At 41.7% G+C, this 22,897-nt stretch overlaps 1 protein-coding gene across 1 annotated transcript in view; it reads right to left on the minus strand.

Annotated features, from left to right (window-relative positions):
- PIWIL2 (piwi like RNA-mediated gene silencing 2) overlaps nucleotides 1-22,897 on the minus strand; it is a 502,914-nt gene that overhangs the window by 172,617 nt on the left and 307,400 nt on the right. The window contains exon 13 of the mRNA XM_089658746.1: nucleotides 4,696-4,884. Coding sequence (XP_089514872.1) covers nucleotides 4,696-4,884 — 189 coding nt within the window. The remainder of the gene's footprint in view (nucleotides 1-4,695; nucleotides 4,885-22,897) is intronic.

Below are 22,897 nucleotides of genomic sequence, written 5' to 3' on the forward strand. Positions count from 1 at the left end.
GAGCACATAGGGCACCTTTAGACAGCAGAATTGTTATTCTGGGGGGAGGGGAGTGTTAGATGTGCTAGCAGATTTAGATACACTAAACAAATTGAAGCTGAACTTCACCTAACACTTTTTAACCACTTGCCCTATGCACTATAGCAGAAATACTAATAAAGGGCTGTGCAAAATGACATATATATATATATATATATATATATATATATATATAAAAATGATTTGCATTTCTGCGCATTTGATTATAGTGCAAAAAAAATTGCAGAGGTGATCAAATAACACCAAAAGAAAGCTCTATTTGTGGGGAAAAAGGACATAAATTTCATTTATTTACAGGATTGCATGACCGTGCAATTGTCAGATAAAAGTAACGAAGCGCCTTTTGCAAAAAATGGCCTGGTCAAGGGGGGAGGGGGGTAAATCTTCCGGAGGGCAAGTGGTTAAGCAGTTACAGCAGCATAATAAAAAGTTTGATAATTTATATAAATAAAGCTGATCCTTGTAAGCAAGTGGTAAATGTTATGTCATAACACTCTGATACATCTGCAGGTCAGCCTGTTCTGTTGAACAACAGACTGTCTGGATAAACAGGTGAAAATAAAGAAAGTATAAAAAAGAAAATGAATGCAGCCACCACATCTAAGAATTGGTAAGCTGAAATATAACAAATATTTGCGTCTGGGAATAATAAGACTTTAATTCTAGTTCAACTTGAACAGAAACTGCTCTTTTCATACTTTTTTTATTTCATATCTAGCTCTCAAACAATACACATAATCCAAAATCTTGGTTATGATAACTTTTTCATAATGTCTTGTCTACCCAAATGAGTAAGAAAATAAATCAACAGTCAGATACCACACATGCCACAATATGCAGATGGTGGATTGGTAACACTACATCTTCTAAGGAGAATACACAAAAGAAAATAATCAGGATGTGTATCAAATTGTAATTACGGTTTTTGCAATAATACGATGGTAAAATGGTGTCATCTGGCAAAACAGATATAGTTAGAGAAGCAACATTATAACAGTGTCAGCTGAAGTATATGCAAACACTTTAGAGTGTTCCCAAATCACATCCCTTAGCTCTTTTGATTGGGTTAGGCTTGCATCAGCGACAGCCTCTGGAGGGTCCATAAAAAAAACTGCTGCAACTGAAAGCTCTCCATTTCCATCGAAACTATGCACAATTACCGTGAGGCAGTCACTCTGATGCACCTGATTGGACTACTTTAAAACAAACCGGATAGCGTATGTACTCTCCAGCGCCTCAAGATATGCACAGCCAAAAGGGAAGCCAAGGGTACCAGGACAGCGACAACCAAAAGGAAATGTTCCAGGGGTGCAGCCCTCCTCAGACGGGGAAATCAGCCACTGGATAGAGAGAAAAACAGGTGGCGCACACACCTAGTGCATTATCCAAGGTTTATTGTAGGAATTAAATCATAAAAACATACTCACAGACGAAGCATGTATCTAAAAAGCATAGAAAAATGACAATGGCCACAACGGCAGGCAAGGTGTTCTCACTGTCAGTGCGGTCAAATGGCTGACGCGTTTCGGGGACGAATCCCTTTCCTCAGAGCTGATGACCAACCTCTGATGCTGATGCACGATGAATGGAAAGTAAAGTGAGAGCCCTGCTGTTGATGCCCCTCAACAGCAGGGCTCTCACTTTACTTTCCATTCATCGTGCATCAGCATCAGAGGTTGGTCATCAGCTCTGAGGAAAGGGATTCGTCCCCGAAACGCGTCAGCAATTTGACCGCACTGACAGTGAGAACACCTTGCCTGCCGTTGTGGCCATTGTCATTTTTCTATGCTTTTTAGATACATGCTTCGTCTGTGAGTATGTTTTTATGATTTAATTCCTACAATAAACCTTGGATAATGCACTAGGTGTGTGCGCCACCTGTTTTTCTCTCTATACTTTAAAACAAAATCAGACTTTGCACAGGAATTAAAATCCAGCAAAACCTTAAGTATTTTTAATATTTAATGTGTTTATTTTACTGTTGCTTATTGTCTATTTTATAACATTGTTTTCTGTAAATTTTTCTGATGCACTGTTTTCTCTTTTCTTGAATTAAAATGATATTGAAAAACTGTTAAGCCGATCTCTAAATAAGAAATAATGGGGGCTAGCAGGTACACCTCCTCAATGTCTACGGTGCTCAGAAACTCACCCTTATGAGGGGAGCTCACCACAGAATGGATAGATTCTGTCTGGAACCTCTGCACCCAGAACAGGCATTCAGGGCACAAAGGCCTAGGATCAGACCAACCCTGATCACCATTGAAACTGTAATCAGTTAGGCAGCATTTCTCTGGAGGATAAAAATGAAAATGCTCTTTCAGAGCTGTACACAGTTCGTAGGATCCAGCTGTCAGAGATGAGAGAGTTCCATGGGACCCCAAGCCAGTAAAGACAACCCCACTGTATCCTGGAAACGGGTGGGGACAAACCTTCACGCCGAAGAAACATTATCCACGAGCAACAGTCCCATATGCGGCCATGAATGCTTGGCACCACCTGCGGGTGCATGAAGGGATTGAAATCTGAGCAGCCAGGGCAACAAAAAAAAAAAAAACAAACAAAACCTAGCGAGTGCAGAGAAAGGAGTACCGTGCTTGGGATACAGTTCTTTCACCCCTCTTTGAGCTGAGGAAAGAGGCACTCTTGCCAATGGCAAAGTTCTTGAGGATGTCAGCTACAGTAGCACAGAAGAGTCATCAACCCAGGAAGAGTAAACCCGTCAGGACTGTTGAACACAGTCCTCAAAGGCGTAACATACCGAAAAATCCTTTGAAACTATGAAGGGGTCCTTTGGATATTACCAGTCCTTGCAACCAATATTTCAAATAGGTGGGGTAAGCTGTATTCAGCCACTGTGTAGCAAAGGGGACAGCTAAATTACTGGTAACTTCGGAGGTATGACCACTATGTTATGTACCCCGCCAAGGCAAACAGTGCGCCCAACCATGACAGAGTTGCGTGGCAGCTAGGTAGATGACTCATTCTTTCAGGGGAAAATTATTAGCCGCATCGAGAGACTACAAGTATTTTTTTTTCTTGCATTCAGATTGCGCAGCAGCGGTGGGAGGGGTAGCATCTTCGATCATGGCAGAATCAAAGACTGCAGGAACCACAGGGGATGCACTTAATACAAACCCAGGCCTCTCAATGCCCAGGAGGGGTGCTCAGCCCCCCACCCACCTCAAGACGCTGCCATGGACTGCACTCAGCACCAAAAACACAGCCACTAACCATCTCAGCCAATGCACCAAAAGATGGCTCTGGGCTCCCGGGCAGAAGGAGCTGCATTTCTGTAGCAGCAATGGCCTAAAATAAATGCCAGCGCCACAGGTCAGCTAGCACCCGCCCACCAGACAGAGGGTGCCAGGCTCGCAGGCAAAAGGGAAGGGGTGCAAAGGCAATGACCACAAGCAACATGGAGGGTGCTATATCCTTCTCCAGTAGGCCAAAAAGTTGCAGGGGGCCACAAGGAGAAACCCAGCCAAATCAAGCAGCAAGAGGAGACCCCTGCTGCAAACAGAAGGCACACAGGCAGAGTCCCAGAGTGCTGAGTGGAAAGCAGCCGACACAGCTACCTCCAACATGCGGGGAACACATCAGAGAGTGAAAGTGGAAACCAAGAACCAGTAGTATTCCAGTATCAGCAATGCCGAAACTAGGGGGGGCACTCAATCATCTAGTAACATACGCAGAAGAGGTAGAAAAAAATCTTCTCCGGGTAAGCCCCATGGGCTGGGAGAAAGCATTTTGACTGCCCGCCCAAGCTTGTAAGGGAGGAAGAGAACCTTGCAAAGCTGACCTCCCCAGGGGGTGCCTGCGCCTCACACCGCATCCCAGGAGGGCGCAACTACTTATTGCTCCATTGGAGCATGTGGGTAAGATTCTCAAGACAGATCCTCCTCTCCACCAAAGTGTGTGTGAGGGGCTGTCAGCCAGGGTAACAGTGTGACGCAGACTGTGGTGCATGGTCATATGTGTCCCCGTGAGACATTTAATTCACTGGCTACCCTGATCCAGTATGGGTTGCAGCCAAACTAGCATTTAGCTAAAGGTCTACTCGTGCTCAGTGGCCAGATTTGGGTGACCACTGGATCTAGATTATCCAGCCTATCGCACATCCTAGCTGTTGATTGAAGATCTCCACAGGAACAATCCCAGGAGAAAGGAAAGAAAGCAAAAAACAGCAAAATCTATGTAACCATAGGTCCCAGCAGAGAGCCAGGTCCTTCCTACTGAAACACTAGCCAGAAAAAGAAAAAGCTTGTCTAAAGCAGAAAGGGGGTCTATACCAGCTAGGACTGCCCATAGGTGGTGCAGAGGTTTATGCCTAGTTTCCTACTCCTATAGGTGGCGCTATAACCCCTATTGTCAAGAATAAAAGAACTGTCTGTCAATGAACATAAGAGAAAATATGGTGGCTCTGTGTCAAGTGATGTACTCCAAGAAACAGATTTTACAGGCAAGTACAAAAATCTAGGTTTTTTTTGCTTGCCAGTGTCTAATCCTCCTGCAGGCAGCATCATAACTTGGAGGTTAAAGACTGTGTTCTTCAATAGACAAGAAATAAATCCTATTGACATAGGCCCTAACAAACAGTACATGATTCTAGCACAGCTAATTAAAAAAGGAAAACAAAAAATATGAATGTCTTACCTCCCCCTCAATCAGCGACCTGATACTTCGTGCATAAGTCTCTACACGGTCATCTTTCAGTTCAATGGTATTGGGCTGGTTTACACGCATACCAACAGAACCAGCAATCTTCTCAAACATACTTATGAGTTCCCGAACTTGAGATGAGGCACGTTTAGGGTGCATTACTACCCAGTACTGCAAATTAACCTGATAAAGAAACAGAGAACATTTCCCATAATTTCCTAATTTCTTACACTGTAGATTGCAGCTTTTAAGAGCCAATTGAAATGCATATACAGTAGATCTATAAGTTAAAAGTGCATAAAGTGAACCTGTACTGCTATACGAAGGCTCCTGCACCATCAAGAAGTAAACGCAGAATGGATCAGTCATTCTTCAAGCTGGTGTCTTTAGTTGCCCAGCTGATAGCAGTGTAACCATTTTAAGCAGCTGCTCCAGATGCAAGACAATATTCAGGTGAAACTCAAAAAATTAGAATATCGTGCAAAAGTTCATTTATTTCAGTAATGCAACTTAAAAGGTGAAACTAATATATGAGATAGACTCATTACATGCAAAGCAAGATAGTTCAAACCGTGAGTTGTCATAATTGTGATGATTATGGCTTACAGCTCATGAAAACCCCAAATCCACAATCTCAGAAAATTAGAATATTACATGCAATCAATAAAACAAGGATTGTACATAGAACAATATCGGACCTCTGAAAAGTACTTGGTTTGGGCCCCTTTTGCAGCAATTACTGCCTCAATGCAGCGTGGCATGGAAGCTATCAGCCTGTGGCACTGCTGAGGTGTTATGGAGCGACCTTCAGCTCTTCTGCATTGTTCAGTCCCATGTCTCATCTTTCTCTTGGCAATGCCCCAAGGTCCAGGTTCAGGTCAGGCGACTTTGCTGACCAATCAAGCACAGTAATCCCATGGTCATTGAACCAGGTTTTGGTGCTTTTGGCAGTGTGGGCAGGTGCCAAGTCCTGCTGGAAAATGAAGTCAGCATCCCCATGAAGCTCGTTTGCGGAAGGAAGCATGAAGTGCTGCAAAATCTCCTGGTAGACGGCTGCATTGACCCTGGACTTAATGAAGCACAGTGGACCAACACCAGCAGATGACATGGCTCCCCAAATCAACACAGACTGTGGAAACTTCACACTGGACTTCAAGCATCTTGCAGTGTGTGCCTCTCCATGCTTCCTCCATACTCTGGGTCCTTGGTTTCCACATGAGATGCAAAAGTGGCTCTCATCAGAAAAGAGGACTTTGGACCACCGAGCAACAGACCAGGCCTGACGCTTCGGACGTTGTTTAGGAGCGGCTTGACAAGAGGAATACGACATTTGAAGCCCATGTCCAGGATCCGTCTGTGTGTGGTGGCTCTTGATGCACTGACTCCAGCCTCAGTCCACTCCTTGTAAAAGTCCCCCACACTTTTGAATGGCCTTTTCCTGACAATCCTCTCCAGGCTGCGGTCATCCCTGCTGCTTGTGCACCTTTTTCTTCCACACTTTTCCTTTCCACTTAACTTTCTATTAATGTGCTTTGATACAGCACTTTGGGAACATCCAACTTCTTTTGCAATTACCTTTTGAGGCTTTCCCTCCTTATGGAGGGTGTCAATGATGGTTTTCTGCACAAATGTCAGGTCAGTAGTCTTTCCCATGATTGTGATTCCTACTGAACCAGACTGAGAGACCATTTAAAGACTCAGGAACCCTTTGCAGGTGTTATGGCTTAATTCGCTGATTAGAGTGGGACACTTTGAGCCTAGAATATTGCACCTTTTCACAATATTCTAATTTTCTGAGATTGCGGATTTGGGGTTTTCATGAGCTGTAAGCCATAATCATCACAATTATGACAAATCACGGCTTGAACTATCTTGCTTTGCATGTAATGAGTCTCTCTCATATTAGTTTCACCTTTTAAGTTGCATTACTGAAATAAATGAACTTTTGCACGATATTCTAATTTGAGTTTCACCTGTAAATAAATCAAGGGGTTATTTGTGTGTTAAGGCTTACAGGCTTCATTAGCTTAGTCTTGAGGACAGGAATTAGGTTTTAGTTTAAGGTTTAAAGTTTGAAGCATAGCTGTCAAGCAGGGGAGAGCAACAAGCTTATTTATTTCTACCAAAGAAAAAAACGTAAAAATAATTTGTATAAATTTTTCTTGCACAAGCAGCAAATGCCTACCTTTTTGTTTGCTCCTCTGCTACTGGGCTCAGTCCCCAGCAACAAATAAAAAAAACCCAGTACTTCTGTGTATAAGGGAGCATGTAACTCACTCCCGTACATTCCAAATGACAGCACTGGGGGCTTGGGTGCTGTGACATTGTCAGTTACAAGCTGGAACATGGAGCTTACAGAGATTCTTTTCTTCACTCTTGGCTGAACAAAGCAGTAGGGGAATGAAAGGAATTGGAGTCTGTATAGCTGGTGGAACTGGTATTAAAACAAGGCAGTTAACTTGCCCTACAAGGGCTAATTCTGCCAGTTTAAGAATTTAACTTATTTGTTTTAAATCGCAGACTAAAACTTGACACTCATATTACAATCTGAGTTTACAATATCTGTACAACCTCCCTCGGGTTTACAAACAACCATGTGGTGTGAGGATTTCCCTAAACTATCCAATTCATGCTCTTAGGCCTCTTTCACACGGCGGATGTTCTGCTACTTGTAAATGCATGTTTTTTTTATTTTGAAATTCCAACACTCCAGGCGCAGAGATCACTTGAGTTTGTACATTGCGTTATCTGCGATTATGTGCGTTTACATGCGACTAGTAAATTCTTACCTTTTTCATAGCAACTGTTTACTTCTGTGTAAAAGGGAGCATGTAACTCACCTTTTTCATAGCAACTGTTTACTTATTTTTTCTTTGTAGTGCGATTAACTGTGTTTATGTACAGATAGCTATGGTAAATTGCTCCAGGACGCTGTCAACTTTATTTTTCCTAAACTCATGAAACCATATGTTATGGAAACGTAGCTAAACACAGTGTGTGAATAGAGCCATAGAGATGCATTGTCTGCATTTAGCTGCGGTAAATAAGTTCTGCAGCTAAAAGCTGATATCTAACCGCCCATGTGAAAGGGGCCTTATATTGTATAGTTGTTAGAAAAAGTAAGGGAGATTGAACAATCTGATTTTAACGTATGATGACAGCTTAAAATGATACCAAACCCTCCTATCCCTCACAGCTAAGGACCCAGCCATATTAGCCTCTATTTGATCTGCAGTTGCCACACTTCTGCATGTTATCAGTTATGACACCAGCCATTTAATGGTTTGATAGTTTGGTTGAAATCACAAGCAAAAGTGACAGATATAATTCACGGCATGCATTGAACATAACTGTTTTGGGAAACCATTAAAGAATATGTAAAACCAAAAACTAATATTCCTGATACATGCCAGCTGTACCATATGCTTGTATGGAAAAATATTCTGTTATCTTTGTATTGCTTCCTTTGTGTGAAATCCCTGGTGTTCCTGCCAGACTCACTGCTTTCCTACCACACTAAGCAGGAGAACACAGCACAGTCCGTTCTCTATCTATGCTGGGAACTCTGTGTGCTCTCCTCCTATCGTCAGACTTGTCCTGAACCTACCCTCCAGCCATTCACTGGAAAGATTACTGTTTCTACTCCCCCAGCTCTTATGCAGCTGAGAAAAGATGGAATGTGATCACTTCTATAAAAAAAAAAAAAAAAAAAAAAAAGGGAAGAAAAGATATTTATCATATTTTTATATCTATAGAAAGACGTTTTGCCTTTAATTTCTATTTAAAATTGAATGGGATGTTTTAAAAGGTGAGTGTTTACAATCACTTTAAATCAATGGGTGCCACTTTACCACTTGCCCTCCAGAGGATTTACCCCCCTTTCTGACCAGTCCTCTTTTTGCTGTTCGGTGCTGCATTATTTCAACTGGTAATTGTATGGTCATGCAATGCTGTACCCAAACGAAATTTATGTCCTTTTTTCACACAAATAGAGCGTTCTTTTAGTGGTATTTGATCACCTGTGCGCTTTTTATTTTTTGCACTATAAATAAAAAGAAAAATGATATTTTTTTACAATAAAAAATATATAGTAAGCTCAAAGTTAGTCAAATTTAGGCCAAAATGTATCATGCTACATGTTTTTGGTAAAACAAAGCCCAATAAGTGTATATGGATTGCTTTGTGTGAAAGTTATAGGTTCTACACACTATGCTATAGATGCAATTTACGCCATTTTTTTTTTTTGCTATACAGCACTGCACTAGTTTAACTTACAATTGCGTGGTCATGCAATACTCTACATACATGAAATTTATGTCCTTTTTGTCCACACAAATAGAGCTTTCTTTCAGTAGTATTTGATCACCTTTGCACTTTTTACATTTCATGCTATAAACAAAAATTTTTTGAAAAAACCCACAATATTTTCTCCTTTCTGTCATCAAAAATATCCAAAAAACTCAAATTTCTTCATAAATTTAGACAAAAATATATTCTACTACATGTTTTTGGAAAAAAAAATCTAAATACGTGTATATGGATTGCTTTGTGTGAAAGTTATAGCATTAACAAACTATGGTATAGATAATGGAATTTACACAGCTTTTACTTTCTGACTGCCTATCACATTTCTTGAGGTGCTAAAATGCCAGGACAGTACAAACACCCCCAAATTACCCCTTTTCTGAAGAAGTAGACACCTTAAGCTATCTGCTGAGAGGCATATGGCGTCCATGGATGATTTTTTTTTTTTTCCACAAGTTTTTGGAAAATGACACTTTTTTTTTTTTTTTTTTTTTACACAAAGTTGTCACTTAAATGATCTATTGCTCACACAAGCCATGGGTATATGTGGAATTACACCCCAAAGTATATTCTGCTACTTTTACCGAGGATGGGGAATACCACATGTGTGAGACTTTTTGGGAGCCTAGCCACATACAGGAGCCTGAAATCCAATGACCACTTTGAAAGCCTGAAGGTGCATAGCTTCCTCATTTCACTTCCTCACTACCCATCACAGTTTCAGAGGCCCTGAAATGCCAGGATAGCATCCACCTCCCCCCAAATGACCCCTTTTTGGAAAGTAAACACCCCAAGGAATTTAAAAAGAGGCATGGTGAGTATTTTGCAGATCAGCTTTTGAAATATAAAAAAGAAAAGAAAAAATATGTTTTTCTTTTCATTCTACATTTTCAAAAAACCTGTTGTAACAAACAAGATCCGCAAAGTACTCACCATGCTTATCAAATTCCTTGGGGTGTCGGGGGGGGGGGGGGGGGGCTGGAGGGGATTGGTGCTATCCTGGCATTTCAGGGCCTTTCGAAACTGTGATAGGTAGTCAAAAAGTGTAATGAGGAAATAAAGCTCTTTAAAAGCCTGAAGGTGCTTATTAGATTTTGGGGCCCTGTACTTGGCTAGACTGCCAAAAAGTCTCTCACATGTGGTAACCCCATACTCGGGAGAAGTAGCTGAATGTATTTTGGGGAGTAATTCTACATATACCCATGGCATGTGTGAGCAATAAATTATTTAAGTGACAATTTTGTGTAAAAAAAAAAAAAAAATTTTTTTTTAGTCATTTTCCAAAAACTTGAGGTAAAAAAATACATTATTCTATTGACTCAACCTGCTTTTCAGCAAAAAGTTTGGGCTGTCTACTTTCCAAAAAGGGGTCGTTTTGAGGAATGGAGGCATTTTATGCCCAGCATTAGAAGTCTATGCCACACATCATTCACTCTTCTAACCACCTGAAGACCAAGCCTTTTCTGACACTTTGTGCACAGTATCAGTATTTTTTGATAGGAAATTACTTTGAACCCCCAAACATATTTTTTTTAAAGCAGACACCCTAATGAACCCAGTGATTTCTGGCTGAAATCGGATGATCGGTCCCTGTCCTATCCTGTCCTGTGTTGACATTTACACAGGGCAGGATATGATGTCATTCTTCTCTGCCTGGACACATTCCGTTCCAGACAGAGAAGAAGAGACATTTAAACGTGAGTAAAACAGCACACTGACAGTTAGAACACAGTCTAGGACACATTTAACCCCCTGATCGCCCCCCCAGTTAACCCCTTCACTGCCCTGTCACCAGTGTCACTGATCTCTGAAGCGATTTTTATTGATCACTGTATCAGTGTCGCTGGCGACTTCCAATAGTGCTAGCGCCCCTCCCAGATAGCGCCCGTTTGCCCGCCAGTACACCAATAAAGCCATTTAACCCCTTAATTCCCCCCCCCCCCAGTTAACCCCTTCACTGCCCTGTCACCAGTGTCACTGATCAGTGAACCAATTTTTACTGATCACTATATCAGTGTCGCTAGCGACTTCCGTTAGTGTTAGCGCCCCTCCCAGATAGCGCTAGATTGCCCGCTAATACACCAGTGATCCCGTCTAACCCCTTGATCGCCCCCCCCTCCCCCCTGAGTTGGCCCCTTCACTGCCCTGTCACCAGTGTCACTGATCAGTGAACCAATTTTTACTGATCACTGTATCAGTGTCGCTGGCGACTTCCAATAGTGTTAGCGCCCCTCCCAGATAGTGCCAGTTTACCCGCCAGTACATCAGTAATCCCATTTAACCCCTTGATCGCCCCCCCCCAGTTAACCCCTTCACTGCCCTGTCACCAGTGTCATTGATTACAGTGAACAGATTTTTACTGATCACTGTATTAGTGTCACTGGTGACTTCCGATGGTTTTAGCACCCCTCCCAGATAGCACCAGTTTGCCCGCTAGTACACAAATAATCACATTTGACCCCTTGATTGTCAGGAACACGCTTACTTGCACGCTAAACCTTCATTGCTAGTATAGTGTCTGATTGGATCAATATCTTTGATCAGATCAGCGCTATACCAGCATTCACATTACTTTAGTATCCCCAAAAACGCAGTGTTAGCGGGATCAGCCCCAACACCTGCCAGCACCTGCGTTTAGCCCCTACGCCCCCCCCCCTCTCCCCCAGCAAGTGCAGTGTCAGTAGATAACTGTCACTTGATACATATTACACACAAAACCGCAGTGTTCACAGAATCAGGCCTGATATCTGTTAGCACTTGTCGGTAAATTTTTTGTAGCGGTTCAAGCAGTCCCTGACAGCCAGGCGCTCTTTTTCCCATGAGTTGCACTAGGTACCTGTAAATTTAGTGGCCAAAATGTCTAAGCAAAGGTACCCTAGTGAAGAGGCCTATAGGATTCTGAGCATGTCAAGTGAGAGCGAAGGGGAAGACTCACTGGCAGAACCAGGCTCAGAATACAAACATATAGACAGCAGCGGCACCCTGAAAGGTAGCTCAGACGACGAGGAAGTGGTCCCTGCTAACGTCAGGCGTACCCGATCCCATTCACAGGTTGCTGAGGTGGTACAAATGCATGATGACTCTCATATGCAGCAGAGTGCCAGTACTAGTGCCGCAGTATCTTTTGGTGAACTGGTGAGCACCAGCGGCCTAGTACGTCCTGGTCGTAGGCATACCAGCACTGCAGTATCACTTGGTGACGTGGCGAGTCCCATAAGTGCAGTACAAGCTGGTGCGGTGGCGAGCACAAGTAGAGTCCCACGGCCACCAAGAATTCGCAGACAGGCCCGTAGAGCCCCTAGTGTCCTTCTGGATGTGCTTGCAAATCCCGATTGGCAGCCCACAAATTCTGCAGCACCCGTACTTCCCCCATTCACTGCCCAACCCGGAATTCAGGTGGAAACAGCAAATTTAAATACTCCCCTTAATTTTTTTGAGCTGTTTTTCACAGAAGATCTTTATGCATTGATTGTGGATCAAAGCAATTTATATGCACGACAATTTATCGCCGCCAACCCAAATTCAAACCTTGCCAGACCATTCGCATGGAAACCCATTACAGTTTCCGAATTTAAAGTTTTTTTGGGCCTAACCCACAACATGGACATTAATGATAAAAATCAATTGCAGTTGTATTGGTCCACCGACCCTCTTGTTCACATGTCCGTGTTCTCTGCTGCCATGGCCAGGCATAGATATGAGACGATAAGGCGTTTTATGCACTTCTACGACAACTCACTCGTCCTCGGGGTGACCCTGAATTTGACCGGCTCCACAAAATTCGGCCCCTCGTAAATCACTTTAACCAAAAATTTGCAGATGTGTATACTCCCCAGAAAAACATCTGCATCGATGAGTCCCTCATTCAATATTCTGGCCGCTTGTAATCAAACAATATCTCCCCAGCAAGCGTGCCAGATATGGGATCAAGATGTATAAAGACCTGTGAGAGGGCAACAGGCTATACATGTAAGTTTCGGATTTACGAGGGAAAAGATAGTTACTTGGAGCCCCCCGGATGCGCAGACTACATGGGGAGCAGTGGCAAGATAGTTTGGGACTTGGCGTCATCCTATTTTCATATGGGGTACCACTTATACGTGGACAATTTTTATTCAAGCGTGCCACTATTTAGACATTTGTTCAATTTGGGAATTTGCACATGTGACACTGTGCGATCTAATCGCCGAGGCTTCCCCCAATGGCTTGTAAATACCCGTCTTAAAAAGGGGGGAAAAGCCTGCTTGAGAAATGAAGAATTGCTTGCAGTGAAGTGGAAGGACAAACGGGATGTTTACCTCCTGTCTTCCATTCACGCAGATACGACAGTCCAAATTACCACGACAGCTGGTGTTGTTGAGAAGCCCCTCTGTGTCCACGATTATAACCTTAACATGGGAGGGGTGGACTTCAATGACGAGATGATGCAGCCGTACTTAGTTTCCCGAAAATCCAAACGCTGGTACATAAAAGTGTCAGTTTATTTATTTCAATTGGCTGTATAGAACGCTTTTGTTCTCTATAAAGCAACTGGACATAGTGGATCATACCTAAATTTCCAGTTAGAGAACATCAGGACCCTTTTGTATCCAGAAGGTGCTGCGCCCCAAATCCCTCTCCCAGATGCAGTTAGCCATCTGCATGAGAGACATTTTCCCGATACCATTCCTGGTACCCCAATCCAAAGAAGACCCCAAAAAAGATGTCGTGTCTGCAGCAAACGTGGAATTAGGCGTGACAGCCGCTATTGTTGTCCCTCCTGTCCTGGCGAACCTGGCCTCTGCATCAAGCCCTGCTTCCGCCTCTACCATACACTAGTGAACTATTAGTATAGGGTACAGCACGGCACAGATCAGGGCACATTTACACAGGGTCTCGAAAGATGTTAGGTAGTCAGGAAACTGGCTATCGCATTTGGAGAGACCCTACCAGCTGTTTAAATGTTTGAAGTTTGAAAAAAAAAAGTTAAAAATAAATAAAAGTACAAATACCCCCCAAAAAAATAAAAAAATGTAAAAACCAAAAATAGTTATAGTTTTTTTTGTTGTTGTCATTTTTGTGATTGTTTGACTTTCACTGTTTTATTGTTGTTTTATTGTTAACCATTTCTGTTTGCAGGAATGCTTTCAGCTGCAGCGCTGACCTGTTTATTCTGACAGCAACAGGAACTTGCTCTCAGAATAGACATAAGTCAGCGTGGGCAGCGCTGTTGGATGAGATTTTTCATCCGCAGTTATAAAAAACAGAATATATGCCAAAGCATGGGGGCCTGGGGTGGCCAGTGGGTGGATGGCCCCTATGCTTCGGCATATATATTTTATATTTGTTGGCACATTTCATGTGTGCCCACCATTAGAAGTGGGTGGATTGAGGGAGGTTTCTAATGGTGGGCATACCACCACACACTTTTCCTTATAAAGTTGTTTTATTGAGTTTATGTTTTATTGTTAACCATTATTGATTTCTTTGCAGGAACGTCAAACTGCAGCACTGACCTGTTTATTCTGACAGCAACAGGGTCTTGCTTTCAGAATAGACATAAGTAGGTGTGTGCAGTGCTGTCGGATGAGATTTTTCATCCGCAGTTAAAAAAAAGAGAATATATGCCAAAGCATGGGGGCCTGGGGTGGCCAGTGGGTGGATGGCCCCCATGTTTCGGCATATATATTTTATATTTGTTGGCACATTTCATATGTGCCCACCATTAGAAGTGGGTGGATTGAGGGAGGTTTCTAATGGTGGGCATACCATACACTTTTTCTGGCAGAGATTTCTTCTCTTTTTTTTCATTCAGCCCACAGGCTGCATAAAGAAAAAAAGAACATAGCATATACACCAAACAAGGACCAGTGACGTACTGGTACATCACTGGACTCTGAATGGTTATACCAGGGTGATGCATCATCCTGGTATCATTTTTTTCAGCCGGCAATGGGCTTTCATGTAAAAGCATTCCTAGTGGTTAATTAGCTGCAGAATTGCCTTTACAAGCAGCGGGAGAAAATGCCCCCCCCCCCCTCCCTGAGATAGCATTAAAAGTGATTAAAAAAAAAAAATTAAAGGGACAGTGTAAAAATAATTAAATCAGAAAAAAAAAAAAAAAAAGGACCCTCGCCCATCCGCGCACGCGCACACCTGCGGTCGTGAGCGTTGACCCTTTGCCAGTATGGAAACAGCGATTGCACCATGCATATGAGGTATCGCCACGAACGTCAAATCAAGGGCAGTAATTATAGCTCTAGACCTCCTCTGTAAATCTAAAATGGTAGCTTGAAAAGGCTTTTAAAGCGTTGCCTATAGATATTAAAAATGTATGCAGTTTGTCGCCATTGCACAGGGCATGCGTAATTTTAAAGCATGTCATGTTTGGTATCTATTTACTCAGCATAGCATCATCTTTTATATCATACCAAATATTTGGCCAATATATTGTGTTTTTGTGCATTAAAATTAAAAAGTGTATATTTTTCAAAAAAATTGCGTTTGAAAAATCGCTGAGTAAGTAATATGTGAGATAAAAATTGCACCACCCACCATTTTATTTACTAGGGTGCCTGCTCTAAAAAATATATGTTTGGGGGTTCACTTTAATTTCCTAGCAAAAATACAGATTTTTTTAATGTGAACAAAAAGTGTCAGAAAAGGCTTGGTCTTCAGGTGGTTAGAAGAGTGAGTGATGTGTGGCATAAACCTCTAATGCTGGGCATAAAATGCCCCCACCCCTCAAAATGACCCCTTTTTGGAAAGTAGACACCTCAAACTATTTGCTGAGAGGCATGTTGAATCAATAGAAGAATTTATTTTTTTACCACAAGTTTTTGGAAAATGAAGAAAGAAAATAATATATTTTTCTTTTCTTTTTTATATTTCAAAACCTTGTGAGAAAAAATGAGATCTGCAAAATACTTACCATGCCTCTTTTTAAATTCCTTGGAGTGTCTACTTTCCAAAAAGGGGTCATTTGGAGGGGGGTTGGTGCTATCCTGGCATTACAGGGCCTCCGAAACTGTGATAGGTAGTGGGGAAGTGAAATGAAGAAGTTACGCACCTTCAGGCTTTCAAAGTGCTCATTGGATTTCAGACTCCTGTATGTGGCTAGGCTCCCAAAAAGTGTCACACGTGTGGTATCCTCATACTCGGTAGAAGTAGCAGAATGTATTTTGGGGTATAATTGCACATATACCTATGGCTTGTGCAAGAAATAAATAATTTAAATGACAATTTTGTGTAAAAAAAAAACAAAAAAAAACGTTTTTGTCATATTCCAGAAACTTGTGGAAAAAAAATAAATCTTCCATGGACACAATATGTCTCTCAGCAGATAGCTTAGGGTGTCTGCTTTCCGAAAAGGGGTCATTTGGGGGTGTTTGTTCTATCCTGGTATTTTAGCACCTCAAGAGATGTGATGGGCGGTCAGAAAGTAAAAGCTGTGTAAATTTCAAATTATCTATACCATAATTCGTAGACGCTATAACTTTCACACAAAGCAATCAATATACACTTATTGGGATTTTTTTTACCAAAAACATGTAGCAGAATACATTTTGGCTTAAATTTATGACTAACTTTGAGTTTACAATATATTTTTTATAGCTAAAAGTAGAAAAAATTGTTTTTTTTTCAAGATTTTCGTGTTTTTTTTGTTTATAGCGCCAAAAATAAAAAGCGCACAGGTGATCAAATACCACCAAAAGAAAGCTCTATTTGTGTGAAAAAAAGGACATAAATTTCGATTGGATACAGCATTGCATGACCGCGCAATTATCATTTGAATTAGTGCAGCGCTGTACAGCAAAAAAAGGCATAAATTACAGTATCTATACCATAGTTTGTAGACGCTATAACGTTCAAACAAAGCAATCAATATACACTTATTAGGATTTTTTTTACCAAAAACATGTAGCAGAATACATTTTGGCTTAAATTTATGACTAACTTTGAGTTTACGATATATTTTTTATAGCTGAAAGTAGAAAATATAGTTTTTTTTCAAAATTTTCGTGTTTTTTTTGTTTATAGCGCAGAAAATAAAAAGCGCACAGGTGATCAAACACCACCAAAAGAAAGCTCTATTTGTGTGAAAAAAGGACGTAAATTTCGTTTGGGTACAGCATTGCATGACCGCGCAATTATCATTTGAATTAGTGCAGCGCTGTATAGCAAAAAAAGGCATAAATTACAGTATCTATACCATAGTTTGTAGATGCTATAACGTTCACACAAAGCAATCAATATACACTTATTGGGATTTTTTTTTACCAAAAACATGTAGCAGAATACATTTTGGCTTAAATTTATGACTAACTTTGAGTTTACGATATATTTTTTATAGCTGAAAGTAGAAAATATTGGTTTTATTCAAAATTTTCGTGGTTTTTTTGTTTATAGCGCAGAAAATAAAAAGCGCACAGGTGATCAAATACCACCAAAAGAAAGCTCTATTTGTGTGAAGAAAAGGACGTAAATTTCGTTTGGGTACAGCATTGCATGACCGCGCAATTATCATTTGAATTAGTGCAGCGCCAAACAGCAAAAAAAGGCCTGGTCATTAAGGGGGGTAAATCCTCTGGGGCTCAAGTGGTTAATATCCATAGGCAACGCTTTAAAAGCCTTTACAAGGTACCATTTTAAATTTACAGAGGTCTATTGCGGAGGGTGGGGGGTTCTGGACGGGACGGGGGTTTAGGGTTCTGGGCGAGGGTGGTTTTGTTTAAGTTATTTTGATTTATTATTTTTACACTGTCCCTTTCATTTTTATTTTGTCATATTTTTGAGAAATCTGGGGTCTATTAGACTCTAGATATTTCCTCTGCCCTTACATTATCTAATCAAACCAACATAGGTGTGATCAGATGCTTTCCCAATTTACAAATGGCGCTGTTTATATCCTGCGAAACTGAAGTGATGAAATGCTCGTAGCTTCCGATTTCTTAGACTATAGAGATGACTGGCACCATTCCAGTCTCCAATAAGCTCTATGGTCAGCTGGAAGAAACACCGGCTGCATTCTCAGGTTCCCCAGATTACACAAGACTGCCCGAGAAGGACGTGGAAGGCAGCGGGGCATCTTCTCCCGCTGCTTCTAAAAGCTATCCTGCAGCTAATTAGCCACTAGGATTGCTTTTACATGAAATACGATTCCCAGCTGAAAAAAAACGACACAGGCATCATCCTGGTATAACCACTCAAAGTCCAGTGATGTACCAGTACATCGCTGGTCCCTGTTGGGTGTATATGCTATGTTTCTTTTTTTTAATGCAGCCTGTGGGCTGAATGAAAAAAAGAGAAGAAATCTCTGCCAGAGAAAGTGTGTGGTATGCCCCCCATTAGAATATACCGCCCTGCATCCACCCACTTCTAATGGTGGGCACACTGTCCACCCCGGAACCCCATGCTTCAGCATACATGCGTTTTTTTTTTTTAACTGTGGATGAAAAATCTCATCCAACAGCACTGCACACACCTACTTATCTATATATTCTGAGAGCAAGACCATGTTCCTGTCAGAATAAGCAAGTCGGTGCTGCAGCTGAATGACATTCTCATTTCTCAAGCAGGCTTTTTCCCCTTTCTAAGATGGCCTTCTTACAGGTCTTATACATCTTGACCCCATATCTGGCGTGCTTGCTGGGGAGAAATTGTTTGAATGCAAGGTGACCTGAAATATTAATGAGGAACTCCTCAATGCAGATGTTTTGCTGGGGAGTATAGACATCTGCAAATTTTTCGTTAAGGTGTTTACGAGGGACCAAATTTTGTAGAGCTGATCAAATTTAGGGTGCCCCCCGAGGACGACAGAGTGTATTGTAGTTGAAATGCATAAAAAATATTATACTCTCATATCTATACCTGGCCATGGCAGCAGAGAACACTGGCATATGTTGAATTGGGTCTGTGGACCAATACAACCACAATTCATTTTTTATAGTAATCCCCATGTTGAGGGTTAGGTCCAAAAAAAACTTTAAATTTGGAAACCGTAATGGGTTTCCATGCGAATGATCTGGAAAGGTTTGAATTTGGATTGGCAGCGATAAACTGTTGTGCAAATAAATTGCTTTGATCCACAATCAATGCATACAGATCTTTCGTGAAAAACAGCTCCAAAAAATCAAGAGGAGTAGTTACATTTGCGGTTTCCACCTGAATTCCAGGTTGGGCAGTGAATGGGGGGAAGTACCGGACCTGCATAATTTGCGGGCTGCCAATCGGGATTTGCAAGCACATCCGGAAGGACACTAGGGACTCTACGGTGTGTGAATTCATGGTGGTTGCAGGACAATACTTGTGCTCGCCACCGCACCAGCTTGTACTGCACTTATGAGACTCGCCACGTCACCAAGTGATACTGTAGTGCTGGTATGTGGAAGACCAGGCCGCTGGTGCTCACCAGTTCAAAAAAAGGTAGAGCGGCACTAGTATTGGCACTCTGCTGCATATGAGAATCATGAAAATTTACCGACAAGTGCTAACAGAGATCAGGCCTGATTGTGCGAACACTGCGGTCTTGAGTGCAATGTATCAAGTGACAGTGGACTAATGACACTGCATTTGCTGGGGGAGAGGGGGGGGGGTAAGCATAAGGGCTAAATACAGGTGCTGGCAGGTGCCGGGGCTGATCCCGCTAACGCTGAGTTTTTGGGGACACTATACTAATGTGAACACTGGTATAATTCTGATCTGATCAAAGATAGTGATATACTATACTAGCAATGGAGGTTTGTTGTGTATGTGAGCGTGTTTCTGGCAATCAAGGAGTTAAATGTGATTACTGGTGTACTGATGGATAATCTGACTATCTGGGAGGGGCGCATATATATATATATATATATATATATATATATATATATATATATATATATATATATATATATATATATATATATATATATATATAGGTCTTGGTAACCCCACATATGCTCCCAGCTGAAGCCAACGCCGGACACTGACTTCGTTTGCCATGGTGACACCACCCAGGACGCTGGTACGCTGACACCACGTGATTTGAAGCCGACAGGAGCATTCTCTGATCTCAGCTCCCCTCAGAGCGGACGGGCCGTCCATTGGAATCACACTGTCCACTTCAGGCTGGTTAATTTTATTATACTTGTTACTTTATCTCACCCAATCAAGATGCACCTCCACTAAGGTGCTTGTCTGAGAGCATTTTCCACAGCGCCTTTTTTTCCAGTTCTCTTCACATATACATATATACACACACACACGTGACTTTGCGCACCAGTGCCGCCCTGTAGCAGTATTTCCACTATAGGGTGGCACGGAAGCGGTTAAACATGCCCAGTAAAAAAAATAAAATAAAAATTTCGTCATAAATTTAGGCCAAAATGTATTCTGCGATATGTCTTAGGTAAACAAAAAAAAAAAAAATCCCAATAAATATGTTAATGAATTGGTTTACGTGAAAGTTATAGCGTTTACAAATGGCAGTACACACACTAGAATTTTTTTTTTTTTTTTAACTAGTAATGGCGGCGATCAGCGACTTATAGTGAGACTGTGGCAGGCATTCTGACACGGGGGGAGGGGGGAAGTGACTTGGTGTCACTGACATCCCCAGTGACACCAATACAGTGATCAGTGCTAAAAAACAAAAAACAAAAAAAGCACTGATACTATACTAATGGCACTGGGCAGGAAGGAGTTAACAATGAGTGGCGATTAAAGGGTTAACTGTGTGCTGAGAGTGTTTTAATAGGGGCGGTGGCTTCACTGTAAGCACACTGCTCTGGCGCAGACAGGGAGGAGGACTATTGGTAAATAAAGCAGCCCTCCTCTCCGTCAGTGACTGACAGCCCGCGAATAGCGGCGCGTGTAGGGTGCACACTCCCTACCTGGAAATGCAAAATCACGTATATATACACGTGATTTTGCACACCCGTGCCGCCCTGTAGCAGTATTTCTGCTATAGGGCGGTCAGGAAGCGGTTAAAAAAATACTTTGTCCAAAAATCCCCAAACCCCTCACCTAACCTAAAATTCTGCCACCTCATCCAACAGCGGTTGATTATTAGCTCTCTGTAGGAGGAGAGGTCTTCCATGGTGGAGAAGGGAGGAGGTCCCCTTAGGAAGCCTGTACACACACACACACACACACACACACACACCTATTAACCATCGCAACGCTGGAAGTTCAGTAACAGGAGGACCTGTCATTTTAGCACAGATGATTTCTACAGGATCCAGCTGCTAGCAGAAAGTGGGACATACTTCATTACACACAAGTTAGGTCACCAAAGCTATAGAAAAGATTTCCTTTGGGGCTGAACTTCAGCTTTAATTATGGGACTAAGAATGCTCCTGATCCAGAAGTCCCAGTGAGGCATCTGTATTCAAGCTGCAAAGAAACAAAACTATTGGAAACAAAGAAATAACAGTCAGCTACCTGAAGGCAAAGGTAGGCAAGTGCAAGGAAAAGCGCCCACAGATTCTTCCTTCAAAAAGCTGCTAATCTGTAAGGAAAGAGGGCCTAACCCTATGCAGACAGACAAATCTTGCAAGCATTAAGCCTCTTGAAGAAGAAAAAGCTGAAGTGAGTACCTCTGGCCTCAGGAAGCTCAATGACAATATTGCAAAATGCACTGAGGCTCAGCCGTCTGTGGCCACTTTCGGTCCTTCTGTGCGTTATTTGCGGTGACGGATTCGAGCACGCAGACTCAGGTAGAGAAAGTGCGGGGTGCAGAGTATCTGCTTCTGCCTTTTGGAGGTGCCGTTTGGGCACTGTAATATGTGAGTGCAATATTTACTTTTATATTCATCTGGATTTTAATAAACTTGCTATACTATACAACATATTTTTCTTCTCAGTGTTTGTACTGTTTCATCCTGACTGAAAAAGCCTACTGTGTAGAAGACTGAGGATTTGGGTTGAGTCGGCTATTTTGATATAGCGGACTATATTTTGCCTTTTTACATCTTATATGAGTTATTACTCTCACTGCCTGCGGTGGAGATTTGCACAAGTGGATCACTTTGATTGATTTTTCCAGATACTGGGTGTGGAAGGCTAAGTCTTTGTGGAATTATTATATGGACTTCCTTTTTAGATACTAATAACTTTAATATTGATATGAGTAGCGTCTTTTTCCTTCTTTTTTAGATTTATAATTATAGTGGTTTTTCACTTTTAAAAAGGCAGCTTCTCCTTATTTATGGGACTGATTTTGAGGTGGCGCCCCCCCCCCCTTTTTGTTTGTATTTTATAAAAACGCAATTTTAGAAATGTCTGCAAAATGTATGAAAAAGGAAAAACTAAAATATCACATGGGCATAAGTATTCAGACCTTTTCAAACACTACTTGAAATTTAGCTCAGGTGTATTCCATTTCTCTTGATTACTGCTGATATTAAAATAAAATGAATTGATTGGACATAAATTGGAAAGGCACACGCCTCTCTATAAAAGACCTAACAACTGACAATGCATACTGTATCAGAGCAAAAGCTGTGAGGTCAAAGAAACTGCCTGCAGAGCTCAGAGACAGGATTATTGCAAGGCAAAGATCTGGGGAAGTCTACAAAAATTTTTGTTTCACTGAAAGTTTTCAATAGCACAATAATTCCATATTAGCCTCCATAATTTTCAAATGCACAAGGTTCCATTATGCAGGTTACAGCGTCGTAAGGCATCCCAAGGATTCTACTCCTCATCCAGCAAAGCTTGGGTGCCATCCATTTTGGCTAACAGCTTTCCGAATTAATCCGATTAAAGTTTCTGATTCTACAATGGAACCGTTCTGGACCTTCAAATATGCTCTAAAAGAACAAGCAACATTTCAGTGATCATCCACCTTACAAACACTAGCGAAAAAACTGAAGTACTTCCTGTGTAGGAGGGGCTATATAGGGGAGGACTTCCTCTCTGATTGGTCAGC

Source organism: Staurois parvus, unplaced genomic scaffold, assembly GCF_062004578.1.
Source record: "Staurois parvus isolate SC_StPar_1 unplaced genomic scaffold, SC_StPar_1.0 ptg001090l, whole genome shotgun sequence".
NCBI classification, from domain to species: Eukaryota; Metazoa; Chordata; class Amphibia; order Anura; family Ranidae; genus Staurois; species Staurois parvus.